General features: G+C 44.3%; 1 protein-coding gene and 1 long non-coding RNA gene across 2 annotated transcripts in view; both read left to right on the top strand.

Annotated features, from left to right (window-relative positions):
• The window catches only part of LOC122936314, a 62564-nt gene extending 58516 nt beyond the window's left edge, over window positions 1-4048 (top strand). The window contains exon 3 of the long non-coding RNA XR_006388909.1: window positions 3964-4048. This is a non-coding gene — a long non-coding RNA (uncharacterized LOC122936314). The remainder of the gene's footprint in view (window positions 1-3963) is intronic.
• Window positions 4049-4100: 52 nt separating this feature from the next.
• The window catches only part of NMUR1 (neuromedin U receptor 1), a 77824-nt gene continuing 57429 nt past the window's right edge, over window positions 4101-24495 (top strand). Inside the window, exon 1 of the mRNA XM_044291081.1 lies at window positions 4101-4905. Coding sequence (XP_044147016.1) covers window positions 4101-4905 — 805 coding nt within the window. The remainder of the gene's footprint in view (window positions 4906-24495) is intronic.

The raw sequence follows: 24495 nt of genomic DNA on the forward strand, positions 1-24495 counted from the left end.
AGGTGGTGGGCTCCAAGCTTCTCACAGCCACTCTGTCCATCATGCATGGAGTTTCAGCTGCCTGGAAGTGACCTCCAGGCTTCTATGTAGGAAGGCACAGTAGACTGCTGGGAGCTGCCTGTGTGGAGGCTGAGCAGCCTGCTGGATGCAGAGAGCTGTGTGATCACTGTCCCCTCCTGTACAGAGAGCAGCAAGGGACTCTCCAGGAGTGGCATCGGCTGGGCAGATCCGCTTCTAGGATGTGGGCTCCATGGGCACTCTGTAACCCTCACATGCTTCTTTATACATCACAGCAAGGAGATTGGGGCAGTTGACAGCAGGGCTCCGGCTGGAGGTAGCACTTTGTGAAAGGTTGTCACACAGGTTGTCAGGGGCTGGGAGTGGAGAACATCTTGGTGTGTAACCTGGTGTCACTGTGCTGTACAAAGGACCTGCTGGGCATGGTGCCTCCATAGAGGACAGGGAATCAGATTGACTGAGGAGGGCTTGTACTTTGGAGAAGAATATGTGTCTTCATGTGACAGAGCAGAGGAATCGCACAGAAGAGTGTGTGGATGAGGATACGTCGTGTCTCCAGGAGCTCTGCCGCTGACATCTCCAAGTGACAGACACTGCTGGACCCCCCTGGCACCCTGCACACAGAGCCTTCCTGTATGTATGGCTGGTGCCAACTTGTGATCAGATCTGACAGTCTGAAGCCAGGAAGCGCTGCCACCCTGTCCCCAGGTCTGCTCTGTGCATGCACCCAGAGCCCTCTGTGCCCACGCCGGTGATGCCATGTCCCGCAACCATAGTGGAGGTGATGTGGGAGGCTCTGGGCTCTGGATAAAAAGCAGCTCTGGAGGTAAAGGCAGGGGCAGGGACCGTTACTACGGCACGAAAGATGTGGAGTCGGGGCAACAGGGTGCTGTTGAACTCCAGTAGAGGGGATGGGCTGCTTCTCCTGGGCACCGGTGACACTGGCAGGGGCAGCGGTGTGGGACCAGGAGGGGGCTTGCAGGAGAGCCGCCGTGGGAAGCAGGGAGCTCGCATGAGCTTATTGGGGAAGCCGCTGTCGTACAACAGCAGCCAGAGCTGCCGGAGGAACGTGAAGTACCGGAGGCTGCATAACTACCTGTGCAACGTGCTGGAGAGACCCCGGGGCTGGGCATTTGTCTACCACGTCTTTGTGAGTACCGGACACCGTGCTGCTGTGTATAATGCACCGCCACTCGCCACATGTGGGCATGGCCCTGACATCAAATACATATCAGGGAAAGCTATACTGTGCATTTATAATGTGTGCAGGGTGCCTGGGGGGTCCAGCAGTGTCTGTCACTTGGAGATGTCAGCGGCAGAGCTCCTGGAGAACCAACGTATCCTCATCCACACAATCTTCTGTGCGATTTCTCTGCTCTGTCACATGAAGCCACATATTCTTCTCCAAAGTACAAGCCCTCCTCAGTCAATCTGATTCCCTGCCCTCTGTGGAGGCACCATGCCCAGCAGGTCCTTTGTACAGCACAGTGACACCAGGTTACACACCAAGATGTTCTCCACTCCCAGCCCCTGACAACCTGTGTGACAACCTTTCACAAAGTGCTACCTCCAGCCAGAGCCCTGCTGTCAACTGCCCCAATCTCCTTGCTGTGATGCATAAAGAAGCATGTAAGGGTACAGAGTGCCCATGGAGCCCAGATCCTAGAAGCTGATTTGCCCAGCCGATGCCACTCCTGGAGATTACTGTAAACTGGAGACTGTATGTAAACTAATAGTATACACTACATAACCCTGGCAGCCTGCACAGTCACATGTGGGCACAGCCCTGGCATCCAATACATATCACAGAGAGCTATACTGTGCATTATAAGCTATACTGCACAGTATAGCTCTCTGTGATATACCATATTTTTGGCCTATAAGACGCACCTAGGTTTTTGAGGAGGAAAATAAGAAAAAAAATATTTTGAACCAAAAGGTGTGCTTTTGGTGGGTTTTGAACTAATTGTGGTCTGTGGATGGCACTATTACTGGGGATCTGTGGCTGACGGACACTGTTATGGGGGATCTGTGGCTGACGGACACTGTTATGGGGGATCTGTGGGTGACGCACTGTTATGGGGGGATCTGTGGGTGACGCACTGTTATGGGGGATCTGTGGGTGACGCACTGTTATGGGGATCTGTGGGTGACGCACTGTTATGGGGGATCTGTGGGTGACGCACTGTTATGGGGGGATCTGTGGGTGACGCACTGTTATGGGGGATCTGTGGGTGACGCACTGTTATGGGGATCTGTGGGTGACGCACTGTTATGGGGGATCTGTGGGTGACGCACTGTTATGGGGGATCTGTGGGTGATGCACTGTTATGGGGGATCTGTGGGTGACGCACTGTTATGGGGGATCTGTGGGTGACACTTATGGGGGATCTGTGGGTGACACTTATGGGGGATCTGTGGGTGACACTTATGGGGGATCTGTGGGTGACACTTATGGGGGATCTGTGGGTGACACTTATGGGGGTCTCTGTGTATGACACATATATAGCATCTTATGCTATGTGTCATCCACAGATCCCCTCCATAAGTGTCCCTGCAGTAAATGACCCTCAATACAGGGCTGGGGGCCGGCATCTGGCTTTATAATGACAGCGGGGCCCGTGCAGTGACTGTATTCTACTACACGGGCCCCGCTCACTGTATAATCGTATGTCTAATAGTAAATAGTTATGTGCATAATCGCATAATGAGCGGAGTACTTACAACTACAAGCGCTCGCCGAGAGGAGGGAGGAGGCAGGAGGAAGGCCGGGAGGACAAGCGCTGGCAGCGTGAGTCATACGTCATGCGCCCACGCCGCGGGCTTCATTCATAAAGTGGGCGGCGCAGGCGCGTGACGTATGACTCACACACTGCCAGCAGCCTGTCCTCCCAGCCTGCCTCCTCCCTCCTCTCGGCGAGCGTTTGTAGTTGTAAGTACTCTGCAAAAAATTTGCGCCAAAAATTCGCACAAAAATGTGCGCAAAAAAATCGCGCGGAAATTCGCAAATCGCAAAATAAGCTGCATTCGCCGTGCAGGCTGTCAGGGTTATGTAGTGTATATTAGTGTACATACAGTCTTAAAATTTATAGGACTGTATGTAAATAATATACACTACATAACCCTGACAGCCTGCACAGTCACATGTAGGCACAGCCTGGCCCCTTCTTACCCCCAGTATTTGCGGCTCCTCAAGTCCTCACAGGGCTGTTTGCATCTGTCATGACGGCGGGCGGCAGACACAGGGGTCGGGCTCTGCTTCCGGTCTGCGGCCTGGGCCCGGCATATTGAATGTGGAGGTGAGGCCACTTGCAGGAAGTCAGAGAGGGGCAGCCACACACAGGACAGCAAGCCAGGAGGATCACGGGCTGCTGCTCACAGTGACACCAGGTGGTCGGAGGGAGAAGTGCCGCTCCCACGGAGGCCGGCTGCCGGCCTGCTCAGCTCCACCCACCGGCCACCACTACAGAGCTTTCAGATTCGGCCTGCCGGCCGCCGAAAAAGGTGCAGACACATCGTAAAGCGGCCCCAGGGCCGGCGGCCTACCGGGAAATTTCCCGGTATCCCGGTGGGCCAGTCCGGCCCTGCATCTCCCTGTCTAAACACTGTAAAGTGTATGGGGGATGAAGGCAGTAAAGATCATTCTTCCACATTTAATATTCATTGACTGGTGTGAAACTTCTTTAAACATACACAGATCGAATAGTTATCTGTTTATGTATCTATCTGTCCATCCAGAGAACAAATGATGAGGCAGCACTCCAATGTAGTAAAGGGTGTTAGACCTGTTTATTTCCCCATCCATTCGTCTGTCCGTCTATCTGTCTGTCTTTGCCTTTGTTCAGTACCTCAGCACCTTTTAATGTTTTTTTTTCGACGCCTATCTCTTCAAAATGTATGAGCTTTGTAAATATACTGTCATAAAACATAGCTTTTTTTCCATAGGTTTGGCCATAACACATTGAGGAATGACTTACACCACAAGCAACTACACAAACCTGGGACTTTCACAGCATCACAAGGATGTTTCCCGTAGTCTTGACCAATTTGAAACTTCTAATCAAAGTAGAACAAACCACAGCATGGAGTTCTGTGATATAAACCCCATGGATTGTAACTTGACTATAGAAGAACTTCTTTTCAAGTACCTGGGACCCTGTCAATCCAGCTACTTTACCCCAATTTGTGTGATTTACCTTCTTATCTTTGCCGTTGGAGCTGTGGGGAATACTTTAACTTGCATTGTGATTATCAAACACAAGATCATGAGAACTCCTACAAATTATTACCTATTTAGTCTTGCAATTTCAGATTTGCTTGTCCTCTTGCTAGGTATGCCTCTTGAACTTTATGAGCTCTGGAGTAATTACCCCTTTCTTTTCGGAAGAGGTGGATGCTCTTTTAAAACTCTATTATTTGAGACAGTTTGCTTTGCCTCCATTTTAAATGTAACAGCACTGAGTGTGGAGAGATACATTGCCGTGGTACATCCTCTTCGGGCCAAGTATGTAGTGACCCGGAATCATGCTAAAAGAGTCATCATTACCGTCTGGGTTTTGTCTATTCTCTGTTCTGTTCCCAACACCAGCCTCACTGGAATCTATGAGCTTTCTGTACCTGGTCTTGGAGTGATACCTGGCTCTGCTACGTGTACTGTGGTAAAACCAAGATGGATTTACAACCTCATTATTCAGATCACCACCATATTTTTTTTCTTCTTACCTATGGGTACAATCAGTATTCTGTACCTGCTAATCGGCCTTCAACTTAAGAAGGAGAAGATGCTGCAAGTTTTAGAAGCAAAGTCTGGTGGAGATGGAGACAGTTACCAAAATGTTAGACTTCAACAAGAGAAAAACCGAAGAAGGCAAGTGACTAAGATGCTATGTAAGTTATGTCACTTTTTCCACTTGAATTATCTAGTGGTAGAGAAATAGAATTGCGTGTGATGGCATGGTAGAATACACATTGTGGGGGATTAATCAAGACCGGTATACTGTTCTGCTGGAGGGTGGGCCAAATTTATGCCGATTCCTAGCTGCTGTAGATTTAAGTCTTTTTTCATGCCAGAAAACTGGCTCCCCACCCATGGTACGTCCCTTTTTATTGCCACTTCTGAAAAGTGTCAGGAAGGGGGAAATTTCGCACTTTTTGCCACACAAATGTCATGCGACAAACGGTGTGACCTAGGAACGCCACTAAAGTGGGGTAAATAGGTTAGTAAATGTCCCCCATTGTAAATATACAGTATTTTGCAGATGATAACTGTCTTCAATCTTTATTTTTACATTGACTCTATAGATATACTTTTTATGTAATACTAAGTCAGTCTCTGAATCTTGCATAACGGTTTATTTAGAGTAGGTGCTATTTTATGCACAACCAATGCAGTACAGATAATTGGGTATGAATAATAGAAACATTAGCTCTGTCATATTTCTCTGTGTTGAGTATCTGAGAGAGCAAACACTATCCCTGGAGACAAATGCACATATGCATGTAGCACACATGTCAATTCCATGAACATGTGTTTGGTCAACCCTGAATGAAGTTAATAGAAATGTTCTACTTAGAGATGAGCGCATTTCTCAAAAATTCGATTCGGTCGGTTCGCCGGATTTTCCGAAATAATTTCCTGGCTGCAGAGAGCCTGTATGGTGGTGTAGAACACTGTGCCTTGCACTAACATGCATAGGGAGTCTGCTGTGGTAGTAAAACAATACTGTGAATCAGTATGACACGCAAGTGACATACTGTTAGATAAAATAAATAAAGTAAAAGGAAATTAGTACACCCCAAAAAAGCTGTAGAGCAATGTAACTTGACCGCACAGCGGCAAATAAAACATACTTGTTTTTTCCCCTAATACGCCCCCAAAAATGCTGTAGTACAATGTAACTGCACTGCAGAACGGCAAATAATATGTACTTTGTTTTACACTTTTACACCCCAAAAAAATCTGTAGTACAATGTAACTGCACCGCAGAACAGCAAATAAGATGTCCTTTTTTTTACACTTATACACCCCAAAAAAGGCTGTAGTACAAAGTAAGTGCACCGCAGAACGGAAAATCAGATGTCCTTTTTTTTTTTACACTTATACACCCCAAAACAGGCTGTAGTACAAAGTAACTGCACTGCAGAATAGTAAATAAGATGTACTTTTTTACACTTATACACCTCACAAAAGGCTAAAGTACAAAGTAACTGCACCACAGAATGGTAAATATGATGTACTTTTTTACACTAATACACCCCAAAAAAGGCTGTAGTACAAAGTAACTGCACCGCAGAATGGTAAATAAGATGTAATTTTTTACACTAATACAACCCAAAAGAAACTGCAGAACAATTTAAATTTTAAGTTCCTTTCTCCATGTCCTAACACGTGCAGCAGCCATTTTAGGAATAAATGTGATTCGTTACCACAAAGTGTGAGGAAATTCAGATTCAGTGAGAATCAAATTTTTCCTGAAATTCGGATCAAATTCCACTTTGTCAACTTTGATTCGCTCATTTCTAGTTCTACTAAAACATGGATGAGGTATCAGTTGTAACTGAATATAAAGTCACAATGAGGCATCAAAAACTTTATTAGTGAGATAAGACATTCTTAACCCCTTGCCGCAAAATCGGGCACATATACGTGGGTGAATATGGCTTCTTGCCGCATCCTCACGTGTAAGTACGTGATGTGATTGGGCGGGTGCAGGAGCTGCACCCGCCCGATCCGCAGCATGGGCCCGGCTGTTTCATGTACAAAAATAAATGCGTCCTTTTCACAAAATAAAGTTAACAATTTATTTTTTTTTAAATAGGGAAAAGAAGAAAAGTAGGCTGTGTCCGTAACAACCAGCTCAATAAAAATACCACATGACCTAACCGCTCAGGTGAACACTGTAAAAAAAAAAAAAAAACGGTGTCAAAAAAGCTATTTTTTGTCACCTTACATCACAAAAAGTGTAATAGCAAGCGATCAAAAAGTCATATGCACCCCAAATTCATACCAATAAAACCGTCATCTCATCCCACAAAAATGAGACCCTACCTAAAACAATCGCCAAAAAAATATAAAAAACTATGGCTCTCAGACTGTGGAGACACTAAAACATGATTTTTTTTGTTGAAAAAATGCTGTAATTGTGTAAAACTTAAATAAATAAATAAATAAAGTATACATATTAGGTATCGCCGCGTCCATAACGACCTGCTTTATAAAAATATCACATGACCTAACCCCTCAGGTAAACACCGTAAAAAAATAAAAAAAAAGTGTGTCAAAAAAGCAATTTTTTTGTCATCTTACATCACAAAAAGTCTAATACCAAGCGATTGAAAAGTCATATGCACCCTAAATTGGTACCAATCAAACCATCATCTCATAGCGATAAAAATGAGCCCCTACATAAGACAATCACCTAAAAAAAAAAAAATTATCTATGGCTTTCAGAATATGGTGACACCAAAATTATTTTTTTTTGCAAAAATGCTTTATTATGTAAAACTGAAAGAAACAACCCCAAAAAGTATTCATATTTGGTATTGTCGCATCCATAACAACCTGCTCTATAAAAAATACCACATGTTCTAGCCTGTCAGATGAACATTGTAAATAACAAAAAATAAAAACGGTGCCAAAACAGCTATTTTTGTTACCTTTCCTCGCAAAAAGTGTAATATAGAGCAGCCAAAAATCATATGTACCCTAAAATAGTACCTAAAAAACTGCTACCTTATCCTGTAGTTTCCAAAATGGGGTCATTTTTTTGAGTTTCTACTCTAGGGGTGTATCAGGGATTCTTCAAATGTGACATGGCAACTTAAAATTATCTTCCCTCCAAAAACCATATGCCGTTCCTTTCCTCCTGCGCCCTGCTGTGTGCCCGTACAGCATTTTACGACCACATATGGGGTGCTTCTGTAAACTACAGAATCAGGGTAAATGTCACGGAAGGTGTACAGGAAACTAGAAGACACAAAATGAATATCCGACTGACTGGATCCAAAACTAAGGAACAAAAGGGAGAGCCCTGCATCAGACCTGGCACTCTCCCTGACTGCTCAGCCTATGCGAAAATCCCAATGGTAGATGATCGCATATCCTCGTACCTCGACTGTATAACACCTGAACACCCTATAATAGTTAGGGGACACGACCACCGGCTCCCTACACTTGATACGGAGGGAGTCAGGGTCACCTGGGATCCAGCAAACAGAAAAACACAAATGAATGAACAAAACTTATCTGTAGAAGACTCAGAAGTAGGATCAGCATGCACACACTCCAGGAAGGAATATAAACCGCAAAGTGAAGCAGTCTGGGAAGGGATTTAAAGGGATGCAATCAGTGCAACTACATGACAGCTGAGAGAGGCTAACGAGATGAGACAATGAAAGCAAAACAAAAGGAAGCTCAAGGAGGAGGTTCTGAAAGACATCTGTCAGAGCTTCTCAGATGTCTGGTGGTGACAGTAATAAATATTGAGTTTTGTTTGGCTTTTAACCCTTGCTTTGTTACTGGAAAAATGGATTAAAATGGAAAATCTACCCATAAAGTGAAATTCTGAAATTTCATCTACATTTTCCTTAAATTTTGTGGAACACCTAAAGGGTTACAAAAGCTTGTAATATCAGTTTTGAATACTTTGATCCGTTCAGAATGCATCAGTTTGGCTGCATTTGGTCTCCGTCGCGTTTTTGAGGCGGTCACTAAAACGCAGCTTGCAGCCTTTTGGTGTCCGCCTGAAGATTCAGAGCCAAACGGATCTGTCCTGACTTAGGCCTCATGCACACGACAGTTTTTTTTCACGGTCCGCAAAAACGGGGTCCGTGGGTCTGTGATCCGTGACCGTTTTTTCGTCCGTGGGTCTTCCTTGATTTTTGGAGGATCCACGAACATGAAAAAAAAGTCGTTTTGGTGTCCGCCTGGCCGTGCGGAGCCAAACGGATCCATCCTGAATTACAATGCAAGTCAATGGGGACGGATCCGTTTGACGTTGACACAATATGGTGCCATTTCAAACGGATCCGTCCCCATTGACTTTCAATGTAAAGTCAGGAGTCCCTTTACTTTCACACTTGCGTTCATATAATGCAGACGGTGGCTCCGTTCAGAGCGGATCCGTCTGCATTATATTGTTAAAACATTTCTAAGTGTGAAAGTAGCCTCAGACGGATCCGTCCAGACTTTACATTGAAAGTCAATGGGGGACGGATCCGTTTGAAGATTGAGCCATAGTGTGTCATCTTCAAATGGATCCGTCCCCATTGACTTACATTGTAAGTCTGGACGGATCCGCTTGCCTCCGCACGGCCAGGCGGACACCCGAACATAACTTGAAGCGTCCCCATCACCATGGGAACGCCTCTATGTTAGAATATACTGTCGGATATGAGCTACATCGTGAAACTCAGATCCGACAGTATATTCTAACACAGAGGCGTTCCCATGGTGATGGGGACGCTTCAGGTTAGAATATACTGAAAAACTGTGTACATGACTGCCCCCTGCTGCCTGGCAGCACCCGATCTCTTACAGGGGGCCGTGATCAGCACAATTAACTCCTCAGGTGCCGCACCTGAAGGGGTTAATTGTACTATTATATCCCCCTGTAAGAGATCAGGGCTGCCAGGCAGCAGGGGGCAGACCCCCCCCCCCAGTTTGAATATCATTGGTGGCCAGTGCGGCCCCCCCCTCCCTCCCTCTATTGTAATAAATCGTTGGTGGCACAGTGTGCGCCCACCATCGCCCCCCCTCCCTCCCTCTATTGTAATAAATCATTGGTGGCACAGTGTGCGCCCACCATCGGCCCCCCTCCCTCTATAGCAGTAACAACATTGGTGGCAGTGTGCGGCCTCCCATCTCCCCCCCCCCCCCCGATCATTGGTGGCAGCGTAGTTCCGATCGGAGTCCCAGTTTAATCGCTGGGGCTCCGATCGGTAACCATGGCAACCAGGAAGCTACTGCAGCCCTGGTTGCCATGGTTACTTAGCAATAGTACAATAGTAGAAGATTCATACTTACCTGCTTGCTGCTGCGATGTGTGTGACCGGCCGGGAGCTCCTCCTACTGGTAAGTGACAGTTCTTTAGCAATGCGCCGCACAGACCTGTCACTTACCAGTAGGTGGAGCTCCCGGCCGGACACAGACATCGCAGCAGCAAGCAGGTAACTATGAATCTTCTACTATTGTACTATTGCAAAGTAACCATGGCAACCAGGACTGCAGTAGCGTCCTGGTTGCCATGGTTACCGATCGGAGCCCCAGTGATTAAACTGGGACTCCGATCGGAACTACGCTGCCACCAATGATGGGGGGGGGGGAGATGGGAGGCCGCACACTGCCACCAATGTTGTTACTGCTATAGAGGGAGGGGGGCCGATGGTGGGCGCACACTGTGCCACCAACGATTTATTACAATAGAGGGAGGGAGGGGGGGCGATGGTGGGCGCACACTGTGCCACCAATGATTTATTACAATAGAGGGAGGGAGGGGGGGCGATGGTGGGCGCACACTGTGCCACCAACGATTTATAACAATAGAGGGAGGAAGGGGGGGCCCGATGGGGGGCGCACACTGTGCCACCAACGATATTCAAACTGGGGAGGGGGGGTGGGTCTGCCCCCTGCTGCCTGGCAGCCCTGATCTCTTACAGGGGGATATGATAGTACAATTAACCGCACCTGAAGGGGTTAATTGTGCTATCATATCCCCCTATAAGAGATTGGGTGCTGCCAGGCAGCAGGGGGCGGTCTTGTACAAAGTTTGTAGTGTATTCTAACTAGAAGCGTCCCCATCACCATGGGAACGCTTCTGTGTTAGAATATACTGTCGGATATGAGTTTTCACGAAGTGAAAACTTAGATCTGAAAAAGCTTTTATGCAGACGGATCTTTGGATCAGTCTGTATGAAAGCAACCTACAGCCACGGATCACGGACACGGATGCCAATCTTGTGTGCATCCGTGTTCTTTCACGGACCCATTGACTTGAATGGGTCCGTGAACCGTTGTCCGTCAAAAAAATAGGACAGGTCATATTTGTTTGACGGACAGGATACACGGATCACGGCCTCGGCTGCAAAACGGTGCATTTTCCGATTCCAACGGTCGTGTGCATGAGGCCTTTCACTGACACAATATGGTGCAATTGAAAACGGATCCGCCCCCTATTGACTTTCAATGTAAGTGAAGACGGATCCGTTTTGACTTAGACTTTTTTTAAAAATGAATAATGCAACTGGATCCGTTATGAACGGATACAAGCGTTTGCATTATCGGTGAAGATCCGTCTGTGCAGATACAAGACAGATCCGCACTAAACGCCAGTGTGAAAGTAGCCTTAGGAGGTATCACTATCTGTGAGAAATAGAAATTTAGAAAATTTAAAATGTTTCTAAATTTTTGGTAAATTTGGTATTTTTTTATAAATAAAAATGAAATATTTTGACTCAAATTTACCACTGTCATGAAGTACAATATGTGACGAGAAAACAATCTCAGAATTGCTTGGATAAGTAAAAGCGTTTTAAAGTTATTACCACATAAAGTTAAACATGTCAGATTTGCAAAATGTGGCTCGGTCCTGAAGTTAAAAAACTAGCTTGGTCCTGAAGGCGTTAATTAGTAACTAATTAGTAACTACTTCAGTTGATATTAGATTGCAGTGTTTATTGGATAAATTATAAGCATTCAAAAACACAGATTTAAAGGGGTTGTCCGGGTTTATAGCTGAACGCGGACGTATCCATAATTTCACCCAGGCAGCCCCCCTGACAAGAGCATTTCATGCTCCAATGCGCTCCCTTGCCCTGTGCTGGATCGTGCAGGGCAAGGGCTCTTTTGTTTACAATAACACACAGTGTGTTCGGTGATGTCACAGACTCTGATGGGCCAGCTTTAGCGTTTTACAGGCTAGGGCAGCGCTAAATCCCGCCCATCAGTGTCGGTGACGTCAACGGGCTCATTGCCTCTGCCTGGCAGCCCTAAGGAGAGCTCGGTTTGTCACCGGAGCTCCAGAAAATGCCTTTGCCCTGTGCTATTCAGGGCAAAGGAGAGCATTAGAGCATGAACTAGGGGGGTTGCCAGGGTGAAAATGGGGATATGTCCGGGTTCAGCTCTGAACCTGGATAACCCCTTTAATTAAAACATAGGATCAAACCTGAATACTATTGTATGGTGAACATATAAGTCTAATCTGCATAAGTTGGTATTCCCACTTGCTGTGCTCTTCTCAGAGCTCCTGCAGAAGTGATTGGAGTCTGCTTTGAATTGTAGTCTAGAGCAGGGCTTTTTTTCTCAGAGAAAAGGTGGTGGAACTCACCCCCCCTCCCCTGGCCACACCTCTACCCACCCCTAGGGCCGCCCCCTAAAACCGCCCCTTTAGAGAACAGGGATGCAAGTAAAATTTGGGGGGGCTATAAAAGTCCAGCCCAGCAAAGAAACCCCCCAGATGGGGATGGCACTGTTAATGGGGGATCTGTGGATGGCACTGTTATGGGGGATCTGTGGATGGCATCCACAGATCCCCCACCCTATAACAGTGCCATCCACAGACCCCCCCACCCCATAACAGTGCCATCCACAAACCCCCCCACCCCATAACAGTGTCATCCACAGACCCCCCCACCCCATAACAGTGCCATCCACAGACCCCCCCCACCCCATAACAGTGCCATCCACAGACCCCCCCATCCTATAACAGTGCCATCCACAGACCCCCCCCCACCCCATAACAGTGCCATACACAGACCCCCCCACCCCATAACAGTGCCATCCACAGACCCCCCTTAACAGTGCCATCCACAGAACCCCCCCATAACAGTGCCATCCACAGACCCCCCCCCCTTAACAGTGCCATCCACAGGCCCCCCCACCCTATAACAGTGCCATCCACAGACCCCCCCACCCTATAACAGTGCCATCCACAGACCCCCTCCTTAACAGTGACATCCAGACCCCCCATTGCCGCTCCAGTACATACAGTTATAGAATGTGTAAAATTAATAATGATTCTTCTATTCATGCTGCCCCCTCTGTAGTACTGTATAACATTCAATATATCCATCCTACTCACAGGGCTACTGTTCCCGTAATGCTGGCCGGCCGGGCAGACGAGCGGCAGCGTCACTGACTGACGTCACGTGCCTGCGCTGCCGGCTTCATTCATAAAGTAGGCCGGGCAGGCACGTGACGTCAGTCAGTGACGCTGCCGCTCGTTTGCCCGGCCGGCCAGCATTACGAGAACAGTAGCCCTGTGAGTAGTATGGATATATTGAATGTTATACAGTACTACAGAGGGGGCAGCATGAATAGAAGAATCATTATTAATTTTACACATTCTATAACTGTACTGGAGCTGGGGGCCGGAGCACAGTGAACGCACCGGCCCCAGCTCCTCCTCCCAGTCCCTCCCCGCTGATACATCGCAGCCTGCGATGCTGGAGCATGGCAGGCTGCGATGTCAAAAGGTGGCGGAACGCCGTTCCGGTGCGTTCTGCCAGAAAAAATGCCCTGGTCTAGAGTGACAAAGGTTGCTGGCTCCTGGTGTAAGATGTAGGGACCGACAGAAGGATATCGGAGAGGGAGGTAGGGGGTGCAGGGATTGGAAGATATGGTCCATGTTACAGCTGCCTTGCTCATGTTACAGCAGTTGCCCAGGGCATGATTTCTAATGAAAACCTATATGTCATGATTTGTCCAATAATGAGCATGACCTTTAAAATATAAATATAATCTGTGCCCCGGAAGACCCCTTAAACTTGCACAGTGTTAGGTTTAAATTATGGAGTATTCACGCACTTTAACAGATCCTGCTATGGCCCACAGAGCCGACCTGTAGTGAAAGGCTAGCTGATTCAGGTTTTTCCTACATCAAGTGAGAACTATGTTTTCAGTGCTCGTTGTAATTCTGACAAAATTGGTTTAGGATTACCAAGGTGGACAGAGCTGCAGGTACAATGCAGGGACGTGCATGGTTTGTGCTTTGTTCCCCTGTGATTATCGTGAGTATTCATAAAATGAAAAAATAAATGGGAGGTCAGTGCCATTAACATTAATGCAAATTACTCCTTGACTGAGATGTATCCTTCATTGCAGAAGTTATAAGGGAACCTCATCTGCTGTTGTCTGGTGTCTACATCTGAATCTGTGTGTGGGGAGGGTCACCCCTCTCCCCCAATATAGAGTTGGGAACTGTATTTTTGTCCTCAAAACGGTGATACAATTGAATACTGTGGAGAAGGTGACAGTATTTTGTGCTGCACTGTGGTATCTGGTTCTGCTGGGGCGGTACTTTGTGCTCCACTAAGGTATTGCAGGCCCTGTCTACTTCTGTTGTCCCCGCCTACTTGTTATGGCCCCTCCTACTTATGTTGCCCTGTATTTTATCATTTTAGTCCCGCCTACAACATGGGGCCACTTTTAGGATTTTTTTCAGGGCCCCTTTATGTTCCCAGTCAGCCCCTGGCTTGAGCCCTGTGTGCATATTTATGGAGGGGGAGGGAGGGTTGGGACACCAGGAAACTGCTGCACAGTCCTCATTCACTTGAATAAAACTTTGCTGCTGTGCCTGGTAAAGCAGTGCTGTGGTCCTTGCATCCTTGAATCATGGGGGACTAAGCAGTTGGACCAAAACCAATCAGAAAGTGATGGCACATTCTAACGATCACCTCCTGTGATATAATCTATTACCTGCTGCAGGTGTTGGGGATCAACTAGTCTTGGCACATTGTGTAGTGTCCCACTAGGTAAATGTGGGCACTACACAAGGGTCAATTGGGCCACGTGGTTCTCCAACTCCTGAGGAACAGTGGCATTGTATTTTACAGTCCATTTTTAATGTATATTGCTATGTTATTTATGTGTGTTTTCCCTGTGTATCTGTGTATCAGGCCTATTAGGGTGTAGTTCCTCCTCCTAGACAGTAGAGGGAGCTAGGGAACCCCTAACATATATATAGTCAGGTCCTGTTCAGGGAAAGTGGTCTGTGTAGTCAGGAGTCTGTGTAGAGACAGAAAAGAGTGTGCACTTTAGCCAGAGAGGAGCTGAGGGCCACCTCCTGACATGCAGCTAGATAGCCCAGGCTTCTAGTTGCCACCAGGAGAAGGGTTTACCTCCTGAGACACCTGAAGTTCCCATAACCAGAGCAGAGCAGAGCCAAAGTGTTTCCAGCCAACCTGAGGGCTGAAGGGCAGAAGGATTTTACTGAAAGCAAGGATATATATACCTGAGGAAGTTTCCCCTACCAAGGATAAAGCCAGCATTAGGGCATACGGGCCTTGGGATAAAGACAGACAGGATTCTGAGGAAAAGTGCAACCTGATCTGTAAGTGTTTTAACCCTCTGAGTATCTTGCAAGAACATTGTGCCTGCCATTTATAAAGCCTGCTTATAATTGCTACTGCCTTATGGAACTTTACTAAAAGACTGTAAAAAGTTGACTGTTTCCAGTAAAAGGAAGTTTTGGTATACCACAACATCGTGTTCCTCAATTATTCCTATCATAAATCGGTGTGCCACCGTTACAGGCACTGGCGTTGTGAATCTTAAAGTGACCTTGCCCCCGGCACATTAAACACCTGCAACATCCAGGGCACCTCATCTACCATCAGGCCTGGTCCCTATACACTGAGAGAGCCCCAGAGGTCCCCTGTGCCAGCCTCTCCATCACTGCTGTACGCCTGCCCAGGGTCTTTCAAGAAACTGTGAGTAACCCAGAGCAACCCTTGTTTGCCTAAGTAACCGTGACCTCACCATCGCAATACCCTGCAGGGCTGTGTACTGCAATTGTACTTATTATGCTAAAGGATGGAGCACTTGAAATATATGGAGATTATTTATGGTGTATTTTTTTATTGCACTCAACTCCTTGGACGCCCATGTTTACTTAATGGTCTATTGAAAGTTGCTTTGGCTGAAATAAATTGACACCCGGATAAAGGCACACCGAAACCTACGTTGGGGTGGGCTCCACCCTGGGGCTGGGGAATAGGACATACAGTATGTACTTTGTGGACACTGCGTCGTCCTGCTCTGTTTTATTCAATGAACATTATATTGCTGTTGGGTTATACCCCTATTAGGCCCCTTTCACACGGGTGAGAATTCCGTGACGTGAACGCATTGCACCTGCACTGAATCCGGACCCATTCACTTCAATGAGACTGTGCAGATGAGCAGTGATTTTCACGCATCACTTTTGTGCTTTGCGTGAAAATCGCAGCATGTTCTATATTCTGCGGTTTCCACGCAACGCAGGCCCCATAGAAATGAAAAGAAATGCGTGAAAATCGCAAGCATCCGCAAGCAAGGGCGGATGTAATGCAATTTTCACGCATGGTTGCTAGGAGATGGTGTTAGTAAATTGATTAAAGTCAATTTACTGTATTATTTTCCCTTATAACATGGTTATAAAGGAAAATAATAGCATTCTTAATACAGAATGCTTACTAAAATGTGGCTTGAGGGGTTAAGGGGTTAAAAAATAAAAAAAAATAACTCACCTCATCCACTTGTTCGCGCAGCCGGCATCATCTTCTTCTTTCAGGATCTGCCAAAGGACCTTTGATGATGTAATCGCGCTCACCACGTGGTAAGTGCGGCGACGTCAGCGCAGGTCCTGCTGAATGAAGATAGAAGATTCTTCTATCTTCATTCAGCAGGACCTGCGCTGACGCCACCGCGCTCACCATGTGGTGACTGTGATTACGTCATCAAAGGTCTTTTGGCAGGTCCTGAAAGAAGAAGAAAGAAGAAGGTACCACAATTCGAGCAGTGTATACCATGGACACTGTGTATTCTGTAGACATAACAATACATTTTGATGAGTTTGAATGTGAGATATCTAGAAGAGTGATAATGGAAGGTTTAATAACCTAAAACCTCAAGATGGATAAATATTATATTGTTGTATTGAGAATTCTTATAATGGAGTCTCTCTTTGATGTCTTTGGGCAGCATCACTCACTACAGTTTCCCTTTTTTATTTCTTACTTTATATTTGGACATACCGTACTGTATGTGTTGCTAGAGATTTTCAATCACCATCGACGACATGGAATCATGGTTCTGTACATATCTCATTTACTCGGATATTTCTGCCCTTTGATAGTTATTTCCATGGAAATCTGCCTATTTTTCATTTTTAAGTAGCCATGCACCATTTCTTTGTGTAATTGGTTTTATTAACATCTGTCTTTATCCTGTGTGCTCTATATTAGTTTTTATTCGATTCATTGATTTGTAGCACTGCAAGTTTTTTTCCAAGACAGTTTTAAGATTTACAAGCATAGTAGCAAAAGTTCCTTGTGGATAATCTGAAATATTGGCAACAATGCTGTTGTTTACCATAATATTTACTTTAGCTGTATCTGGTCTACATGTGCATTACCCGTAGGATACCAGCGACGTGGGCTGATCAGGCGGGTGCAGGTGCTGCTCCCGCCCGATCAGCGGCAGGGGTCCAACAGTCACTGATAGCCGGACCCCTGCTGTATGCGCCAGCATCGGTGAAAACACCGATGCTGGCGCATTAACCCTTGCACTGCACCGGTCAGCGCTGAACATGGCACGTGCTGTATCCTGCCGGGTGCAGGGTGACCATCGGCTGCTGTGACGGGGACCCGATGGCAGGGAAGGCAGTCCGATGCCTTCCTTAGGCATTGTGGCTGCCTTCCGTGAGAGCCTATGAGATCCAGCCCCCTGGATCTCACAGGAAGCAGGCTGTAAGTGTATTACAGTGTGTAATATACTTACAGCCAATGCATGACAATACAGAAGTATTGTAATGCATTGTAAACGGGATCAGACCCCCAAAAGTTGAATTCCTAGAGTGGGACAAAAAATAAAGTGAAAAAAGAAGTAAATAAATTAAAAAGCATTCTATTCCTAAAAGAAAGTAAAAAAGAAAATTGTAAAAAATAGAGTAGACATAAAGTAGACATATTAGGTATCATCACGTCCGTATCTACCGGCTCTATAAAAAATATCACATGACCTAACCCCTCAGATGAACACCGTAAAAAAATAAAAATAAAAACTGTGATAAAATAAAACATTTTTTTGTCACCTTACTTCACTAAAAGTGCAACACCAAGCGATCAAAAAGGCATATGCCCCCCAAATAGTACCAATATAACCGTCACCTCATCCTACAAAAAATGAGCCCCTACCTAGACAATTGCCCAAAAAATATAAAAACTATGGCTCTCAGACTATGGAGACACTAAAACATGATTTTTTTTTTTTTGTTTCAAAAATGATATTATTGTGTAAAACTTAAGTAAATAAAAAAGTATACATATTAGGTATTGCCACGTCTGTAACTACCTGCTCTATAAAACCCTGACCCCTCAGATGAACACTGTAAAAAAAAAAAAAATGGTGTAAAAAAATTTCAATTTTTTGTTACCTTACATCACAAAATAATGTAATACCAAGCAATAACAAAAAGTCATATGTACCCTAAAATAGTACCAATAAAACCATCATCTCATACTAAAAAAAATTAGCCCCTACATAAGACAGTTGCCCCAAAAAAAAAAAAAAATATGGCTTTCAGAATATGGAGACACTAAAAAAATCATTTTTTTCAAAAATGCTTTATTATGTAACCAAACAACAAAAAGTAGTATATTTGGTATTGTCGCGTCCATAACAACCTGCTCTATAAAAATACCACATGATCTAACCTGTCAGATGAACATTGTAAATAACAAAAAATTAAAACGGTGCCAAAACAGCAATTTTTTGTTACCTTGCCTCACAAAAAGTGTAATATAGAGCAACCAAAAATCATAAGTGTCCTAAAATAGTACCAACAAAACTGCCACCTTATCCTGTAGTTTCCAAAATGGGCTCATTTCTTTGGAGTTTCTACTCTAGGGGAGTATAAGGGGGTCTTCAAATGTGACAAGGCAACTTAAAATTATCCTAGTGAACTCTGCCCTCCAAAAATTATATGCTGTTCCTTTCCTTCTGCGCCTGCTGTGTGGGGTGTTTCTGTAAACTCCACAATCAGGGCAATACATATTAAGTTTTGAATATAGAAGGACTGGGCACACCTAAGATATTGGGTCACTTACTTTTATTAAGTACATTAACAATACGTGGTAAAATATGGTAAAATAAAGTAAAATAGTATAATATAATATATCCAACACAATATTGGTGACTGTCACAGAAGGCAATCCAACAGGGTGGTGTTAAAAGTGTGGAACCTCCTAAAGTTGAGGGCTAAAACTAAGATATGGCAAAAAATCCTGCTTGCAAGAGCGGACAGAATTTCTTTAATAAAAATGGTAGTACTGCCCCAGGTGCTTTATGTGCTGCGCAACTCGCCGGTATGGATTGCGGATAAGTATTTTAGACTGATAGAGCGGATGCTTAACGATCTATTATGGGGGAGGAAGCGTGTGAGACTGAAGGTGCTCTATTTCTCTATGCCTTTCAATCGGGGAGGTCTTAACCTCCCCTATTTTAAGGGTTACTTTGTGGCCTCCCAACTTTGCTTTTTCAATGATTGGGAAAACAGCCATTTTTGTAGTAGAATAGTGAGAGATTCGGGTTTTTGGGATTTCTTTACTGTATTAGAGTCCGACTATCTGTCAAACATACAGAATGGTTATAAATTCTTCTGCAGATTGGTCACAAAGGCTTGGCTGGTTATAAGAAGCTGGTGTAGAGTTAAGGCATCACTCAGGTGCACCCCATTGTGGCATAACTCAAAGCTTATAAATCTAGTCGACCCAAATTGTCGGCAGTATTGGAGGACAAAAAATGTTCAGTACTTGTATCAAGTGGTCAGAGGTAGACAAATCTTGTCTCTTATGGAGCTAAAGCAAAGGGAAAACGTAGGTGAGGTGGCTTGGTATGCATATTTTCAATTGAGGCTAGCACTTTCTAATACTTCTAATAGTCACTTATTTACTATAGATACTCCTGAATTTTTAGATGATTTAATTTGTAAGAAAGTTGTCACGAAAGTTAAAGTATCCCACTGCTATAGACACTTAATGAAAACATTTTTTGAGGATGTTCTCTCTCCAGGACAGAGGTCCTGGTCTTCCGTACTCTCAGAGGTGGGCCCTCCTGATTGGGAGAACATAGGGGAAAGTTTAAAGTTTGTTTCACATAACTTCAACCACACTGTCGTACAATTTAACATTTTGCACAAAATATATGTTACACCTATCTGGCTATATAGGAGAGGATTTAGAGTTTCTTCTGACTGCCCACGGTGTGGCGATCCCGGGGCAGACCATCTACATCTGCTCTGGGACTGCCCAGCGGTGGGCAGGTATTGGAGACTGGTTCAATCTAACTTGGTTCGCAAACTCAATATTGACATCCCTTTGTCCCCCAGGATATGGGTCCTGGGAGACTTATCGGAGGTTAATTGCCAGCCAATAAAATATAGACTGCTGATCAAGGTGATGTTTTTAGCCAGGCTTCTTATATCTAGAGCATGGTTTTCCTCCTCTGCTCCAGACAGTAACAACTGGCTGGGTTTGGTAGAGAAAGTGAAAAGCTATGAGAGGATTTTGTATAAACAAAGAGGATCCTACTCAAAGTGGGGCAAACTGTGGAAGGATTGGGGCAGGGTCCATTAATCCGGTCTCCCTTTCCCCCTTTTTTTTTTTTTTTTTTTTTTTTTCATGCAAGGTGGGGAGGGGGGGTGGTTGTGGGGTGGGATGGGGATGATTCTACTACTTTGGTTTTTTCTATATAAATTGTAACTTGCTGAGATGATAAAAATAAAGTGAAAATTATATTTAAAAAAAAAAAAAAAAAAGGGGCAAAGGGAGACCGGATTAATGGACAGTTAAATCGATAGGATATACTGCTGACTTTTGCTGTTTTTAAATTCCATCACCATTGGAAAGAATTGTTGCTATTATTATTACTAATGCTGCTGATACATGCTGCCATAAGGAACTTAGTCATTTGATATTGTTCATACTGCCAAGTGGACACTTACTCATGCATATGCATCTTATCATTTAATTGATGCTCTATTTTACTGTATTTATATATATCAGTTGATGCTGAGGGCTGTGTTGTAAATAGGACTGAGTGCAAGCAGATATAGTGCTGCGATTTCTAGTGGTGAAAGTCACAGGAGGTTCCACACTTTCAACAATACCCTGTTGGATTGCCTTTTGTGACAGTCACCAATATTGTGTCGGATATATTACAGTGGGATGCGAAAGTTTGGGCAACCTTGTTAATCGTCATGATTTTCCTGTATAAATCGTTGGTTGTTACAATAAAAAATGTCAGTTAAATATATCATATAGGAGACACACACAGTGATATTTGAGAAGTGAAATGAAGTTTATTGGATTTACAGAAAATGTGCTATAATTGTTTAAACAACATTAGGCAGGTGCATAAATTTGGGCACTGTTGTCATTTTATTGATTCCAAAACCTTTAGAACTAATTATTGGAACTCAAATAGGCTTGGTAAGCTCAGTGACCCCTGACCTACATACACAGGTGAATCCAATTATGAGAAAGAGTATTTAAGGGGGTCAATTGTAAGTTTCCCTCCTCTTTTAATTTTCTCTGAAGAGTAGCAACATGGGGGTCTCAAAACAACTCTCAAATGACCTGAAGACAAAGATTGTTCACCATCATGGTTTAGGGGAAGGATACAGAAAGCTGTCTCAGAGATGTCAGCTGTCTGTTTCCACAGTTAGGAACATATTGAGGAAATGGAAGACCACAGGCTCAGTACAAGTTAAGGCTCGAAGTGGCAGACCAAGAAAAATCTCAGCTAGACAGAAGCGACGAATGGTGAGAACAGTCAGAGACAACCCACAGACCAGCACCAAAGACCTACAACATCATCTTGCTGCGGATGGAGTCACTGTGCATCGTTCAACCATTCGGGGCACTTTATACAAGGAGATGCTGTATGCGAGAGTGATGCAGAGGAAGCCTTTTCTCCTCCACAGCACAAAAAGTGCCGCTTGAGGTGGGCTAAAGCACATTTGGACAAGCCAGCTTCATTTTGGAATAAGGTGCTGTGGACTGATGAAACTAAAATTGAGTTATTTGGCCATAACAAGTGGCGTTATGCATGGCGGAAAAAGAACACAGCATTCCAAGAAAAACACCTGCTACCTACAGTAAAATATGGTGGTGGTTCCATCATGCTGTGGGGCTGTGTGGCCAGTGCAGGGACTGGGAATCTTGTCAAAGTTGAGGGACGCATGGATTCCACTCAGTATCAGCAGATTCTGGAGACCAATGTCCAGGAATCAGTGACAAAGCTGAAGCTGCGCCGGGGCTGGATCTTTCAACAAGACAAAGACCCTAAACACTGCTCTAAATCCACGAAGGCATTTATGCAGAGGAACAAGTACAACGTTCTGGAATGGCCATCTCAGTCCCCAGACCTGAATATAATTGAAAATCTGTGGTGTGACTTAAAGAGAGCTGTCCATCAAACCTGAATGAACTAAAGATGTTTTGTAAAGAGGAATGGTCCAAAATACCTTCAACCAGAATCCAGACTCTCATTGGAACCAACAGGAAGCGTTTAGAGGCTGTCATTTCTGCAAAAGGAGGATCTACTAAATATTGATTTCATTTCTTTTTTGTGGTGCCCAAATTTATGCACCTGCCTAATTATATTTAAACAATTATAGCACACTTTCTGTAAATCCAATAAACTTCATTTCACTACTCAAATATCACTGTGTGTGTCTCCTATATGATATATTTAACTGACATTTTTTATCGTAACAACCAACGATTTATACAGGAAAATCATGATGATTAACAAGGTTGCCCAAACTTTCGCATCCCACTGTATATTATAATATTTTACATTATTTTTCCATATTTTACCACGTATTGTTAATGTACTTAATAAAAGTAAGTGACCCAATATCTTAGGTGTGCCCAGTCCTTCTATATTAAATTTTTTGGTCTGCATTTTAGCAGTGGGGTGACACTGCGGGACTGCTGGCACCCTGGTTGGTTGACCAGCTCTCCTGTGCATTCCACCACTCCAATACATATTAAGTTTTGTTTGTCTCTTAACCCTTGCTTTGTTACTGGAATAAATGGATCAAAATGGAAAATCTGCCAAAAAAGTGAAATTCAGAAATTTTATCTATATTTTCCTTTAATTCTTGAGGAACACCTAAAGGGTTAATTAACCACTTCAACCCCGCTAGCTGAAACCCCCTTAATGACCAGGCCACTTTTTACACTTCTGCACTACACTACTTTCACCATTTATTGCTCGGTCATGCAACTTACCACCCAAATGAATTTTACCTCCTTTTCTTCTCACTAATAGAGCTTTCATTTGGTGGTATTTCATTGCTGCTGACATTTTTACTTTTTTGTTATTATTCGAAATTTAACGATTTTTTTGCAAAAAAATGACATTTTTCACTTTTAGCTGTAAAATTTTGCAAAAAAAACGACATCCATATATAAATTTTTTGCAAAATTTATTGTTCTACATGTCTTTGATAAAAAAATAATGTTTGGGCAAAAAAAAAATGGTTTGGGTAAAAGTTATAGCGTTTACAAACTATGGTGCACAAATGTGAATTTCCGCTTTTTGAAGCAGCTCTGACTTTCTGAGCACCTGTCATGTTTCCTGAGGTTCTACAATGCCCAGACAGTACAAACACCCCACAAATGACCCCATTTCCGAAAGTAGACACCCTAAGGTATTCGCTGATGGGCATAGTGAGTTCATAGAACTTTTTATTTTTTGTCACAAGTTAGCTGAAAATGATGATTTTTTAATTTATTTTTATTTCTTACAAAGTCTCATATTCCACTAACTTGCGACAAAAAAAAAAAAATTCTAGGAACTCGCCATGCCCCTCACGGAATACCTTGGGGCGTCTTCTTTCCAAAATGGGGTCACTTGTGGCGTAGTTATACTGCCCTGGCAATTTAGGGGCCCATATGTGTGAGAAGTAGTTTTCAATCAAAATGTGTAAAAAATGGCCTGCGAAATCCGAAAGGTGCACTTTGGAATATGTGCCCCTTTGCCCACCTTGGCTGCAAAAAAGTGTCACAAAAGTGGTATCGCCGTACTCAGGAGAAGTTGGGGAATGTGTTTTGGGGTGTCATTTTACATATACCCATGCTGGGTGAGAGAAATATCTTGGTCAAATGCCAACTTTGTATAAAAAAAATGGGAAAAGTTGTCTTTTGCCAAGATATTTCTCTCACCCAGCATGGGTATATGTAAAATGACACCCCAAAACACATTCCCCAACTTCTCCTGAGTACGGCGATACCACTTTTGTGACACTTTTTTGCAGCCAAGGTGGGCAAAGGGGCACATATTCCAAAGTGCACCTTTCGGATTTCGCAGGCCATTTTTTACACATTTTGATTGCAAACTACTTCTCACACATTTAGGCCCCTAAATTGCCAGGGCAGTATAACTACCCCACAAGTGACCCCATTTTGAAAAGAAGACACCCCAAGGTATTC

The sequence above is a fragment of the Bufo gargarizans genome, chromosome 4 (genome assembly GCF_014858855.1).
Source record: "Bufo gargarizans isolate SCDJY-AF-19 chromosome 4, ASM1485885v1, whole genome shotgun sequence".
Classification (NCBI taxonomy): domain Eukaryota; kingdom Metazoa; phylum Chordata; class Amphibia; order Anura; family Bufonidae; genus Bufo; species Bufo gargarizans.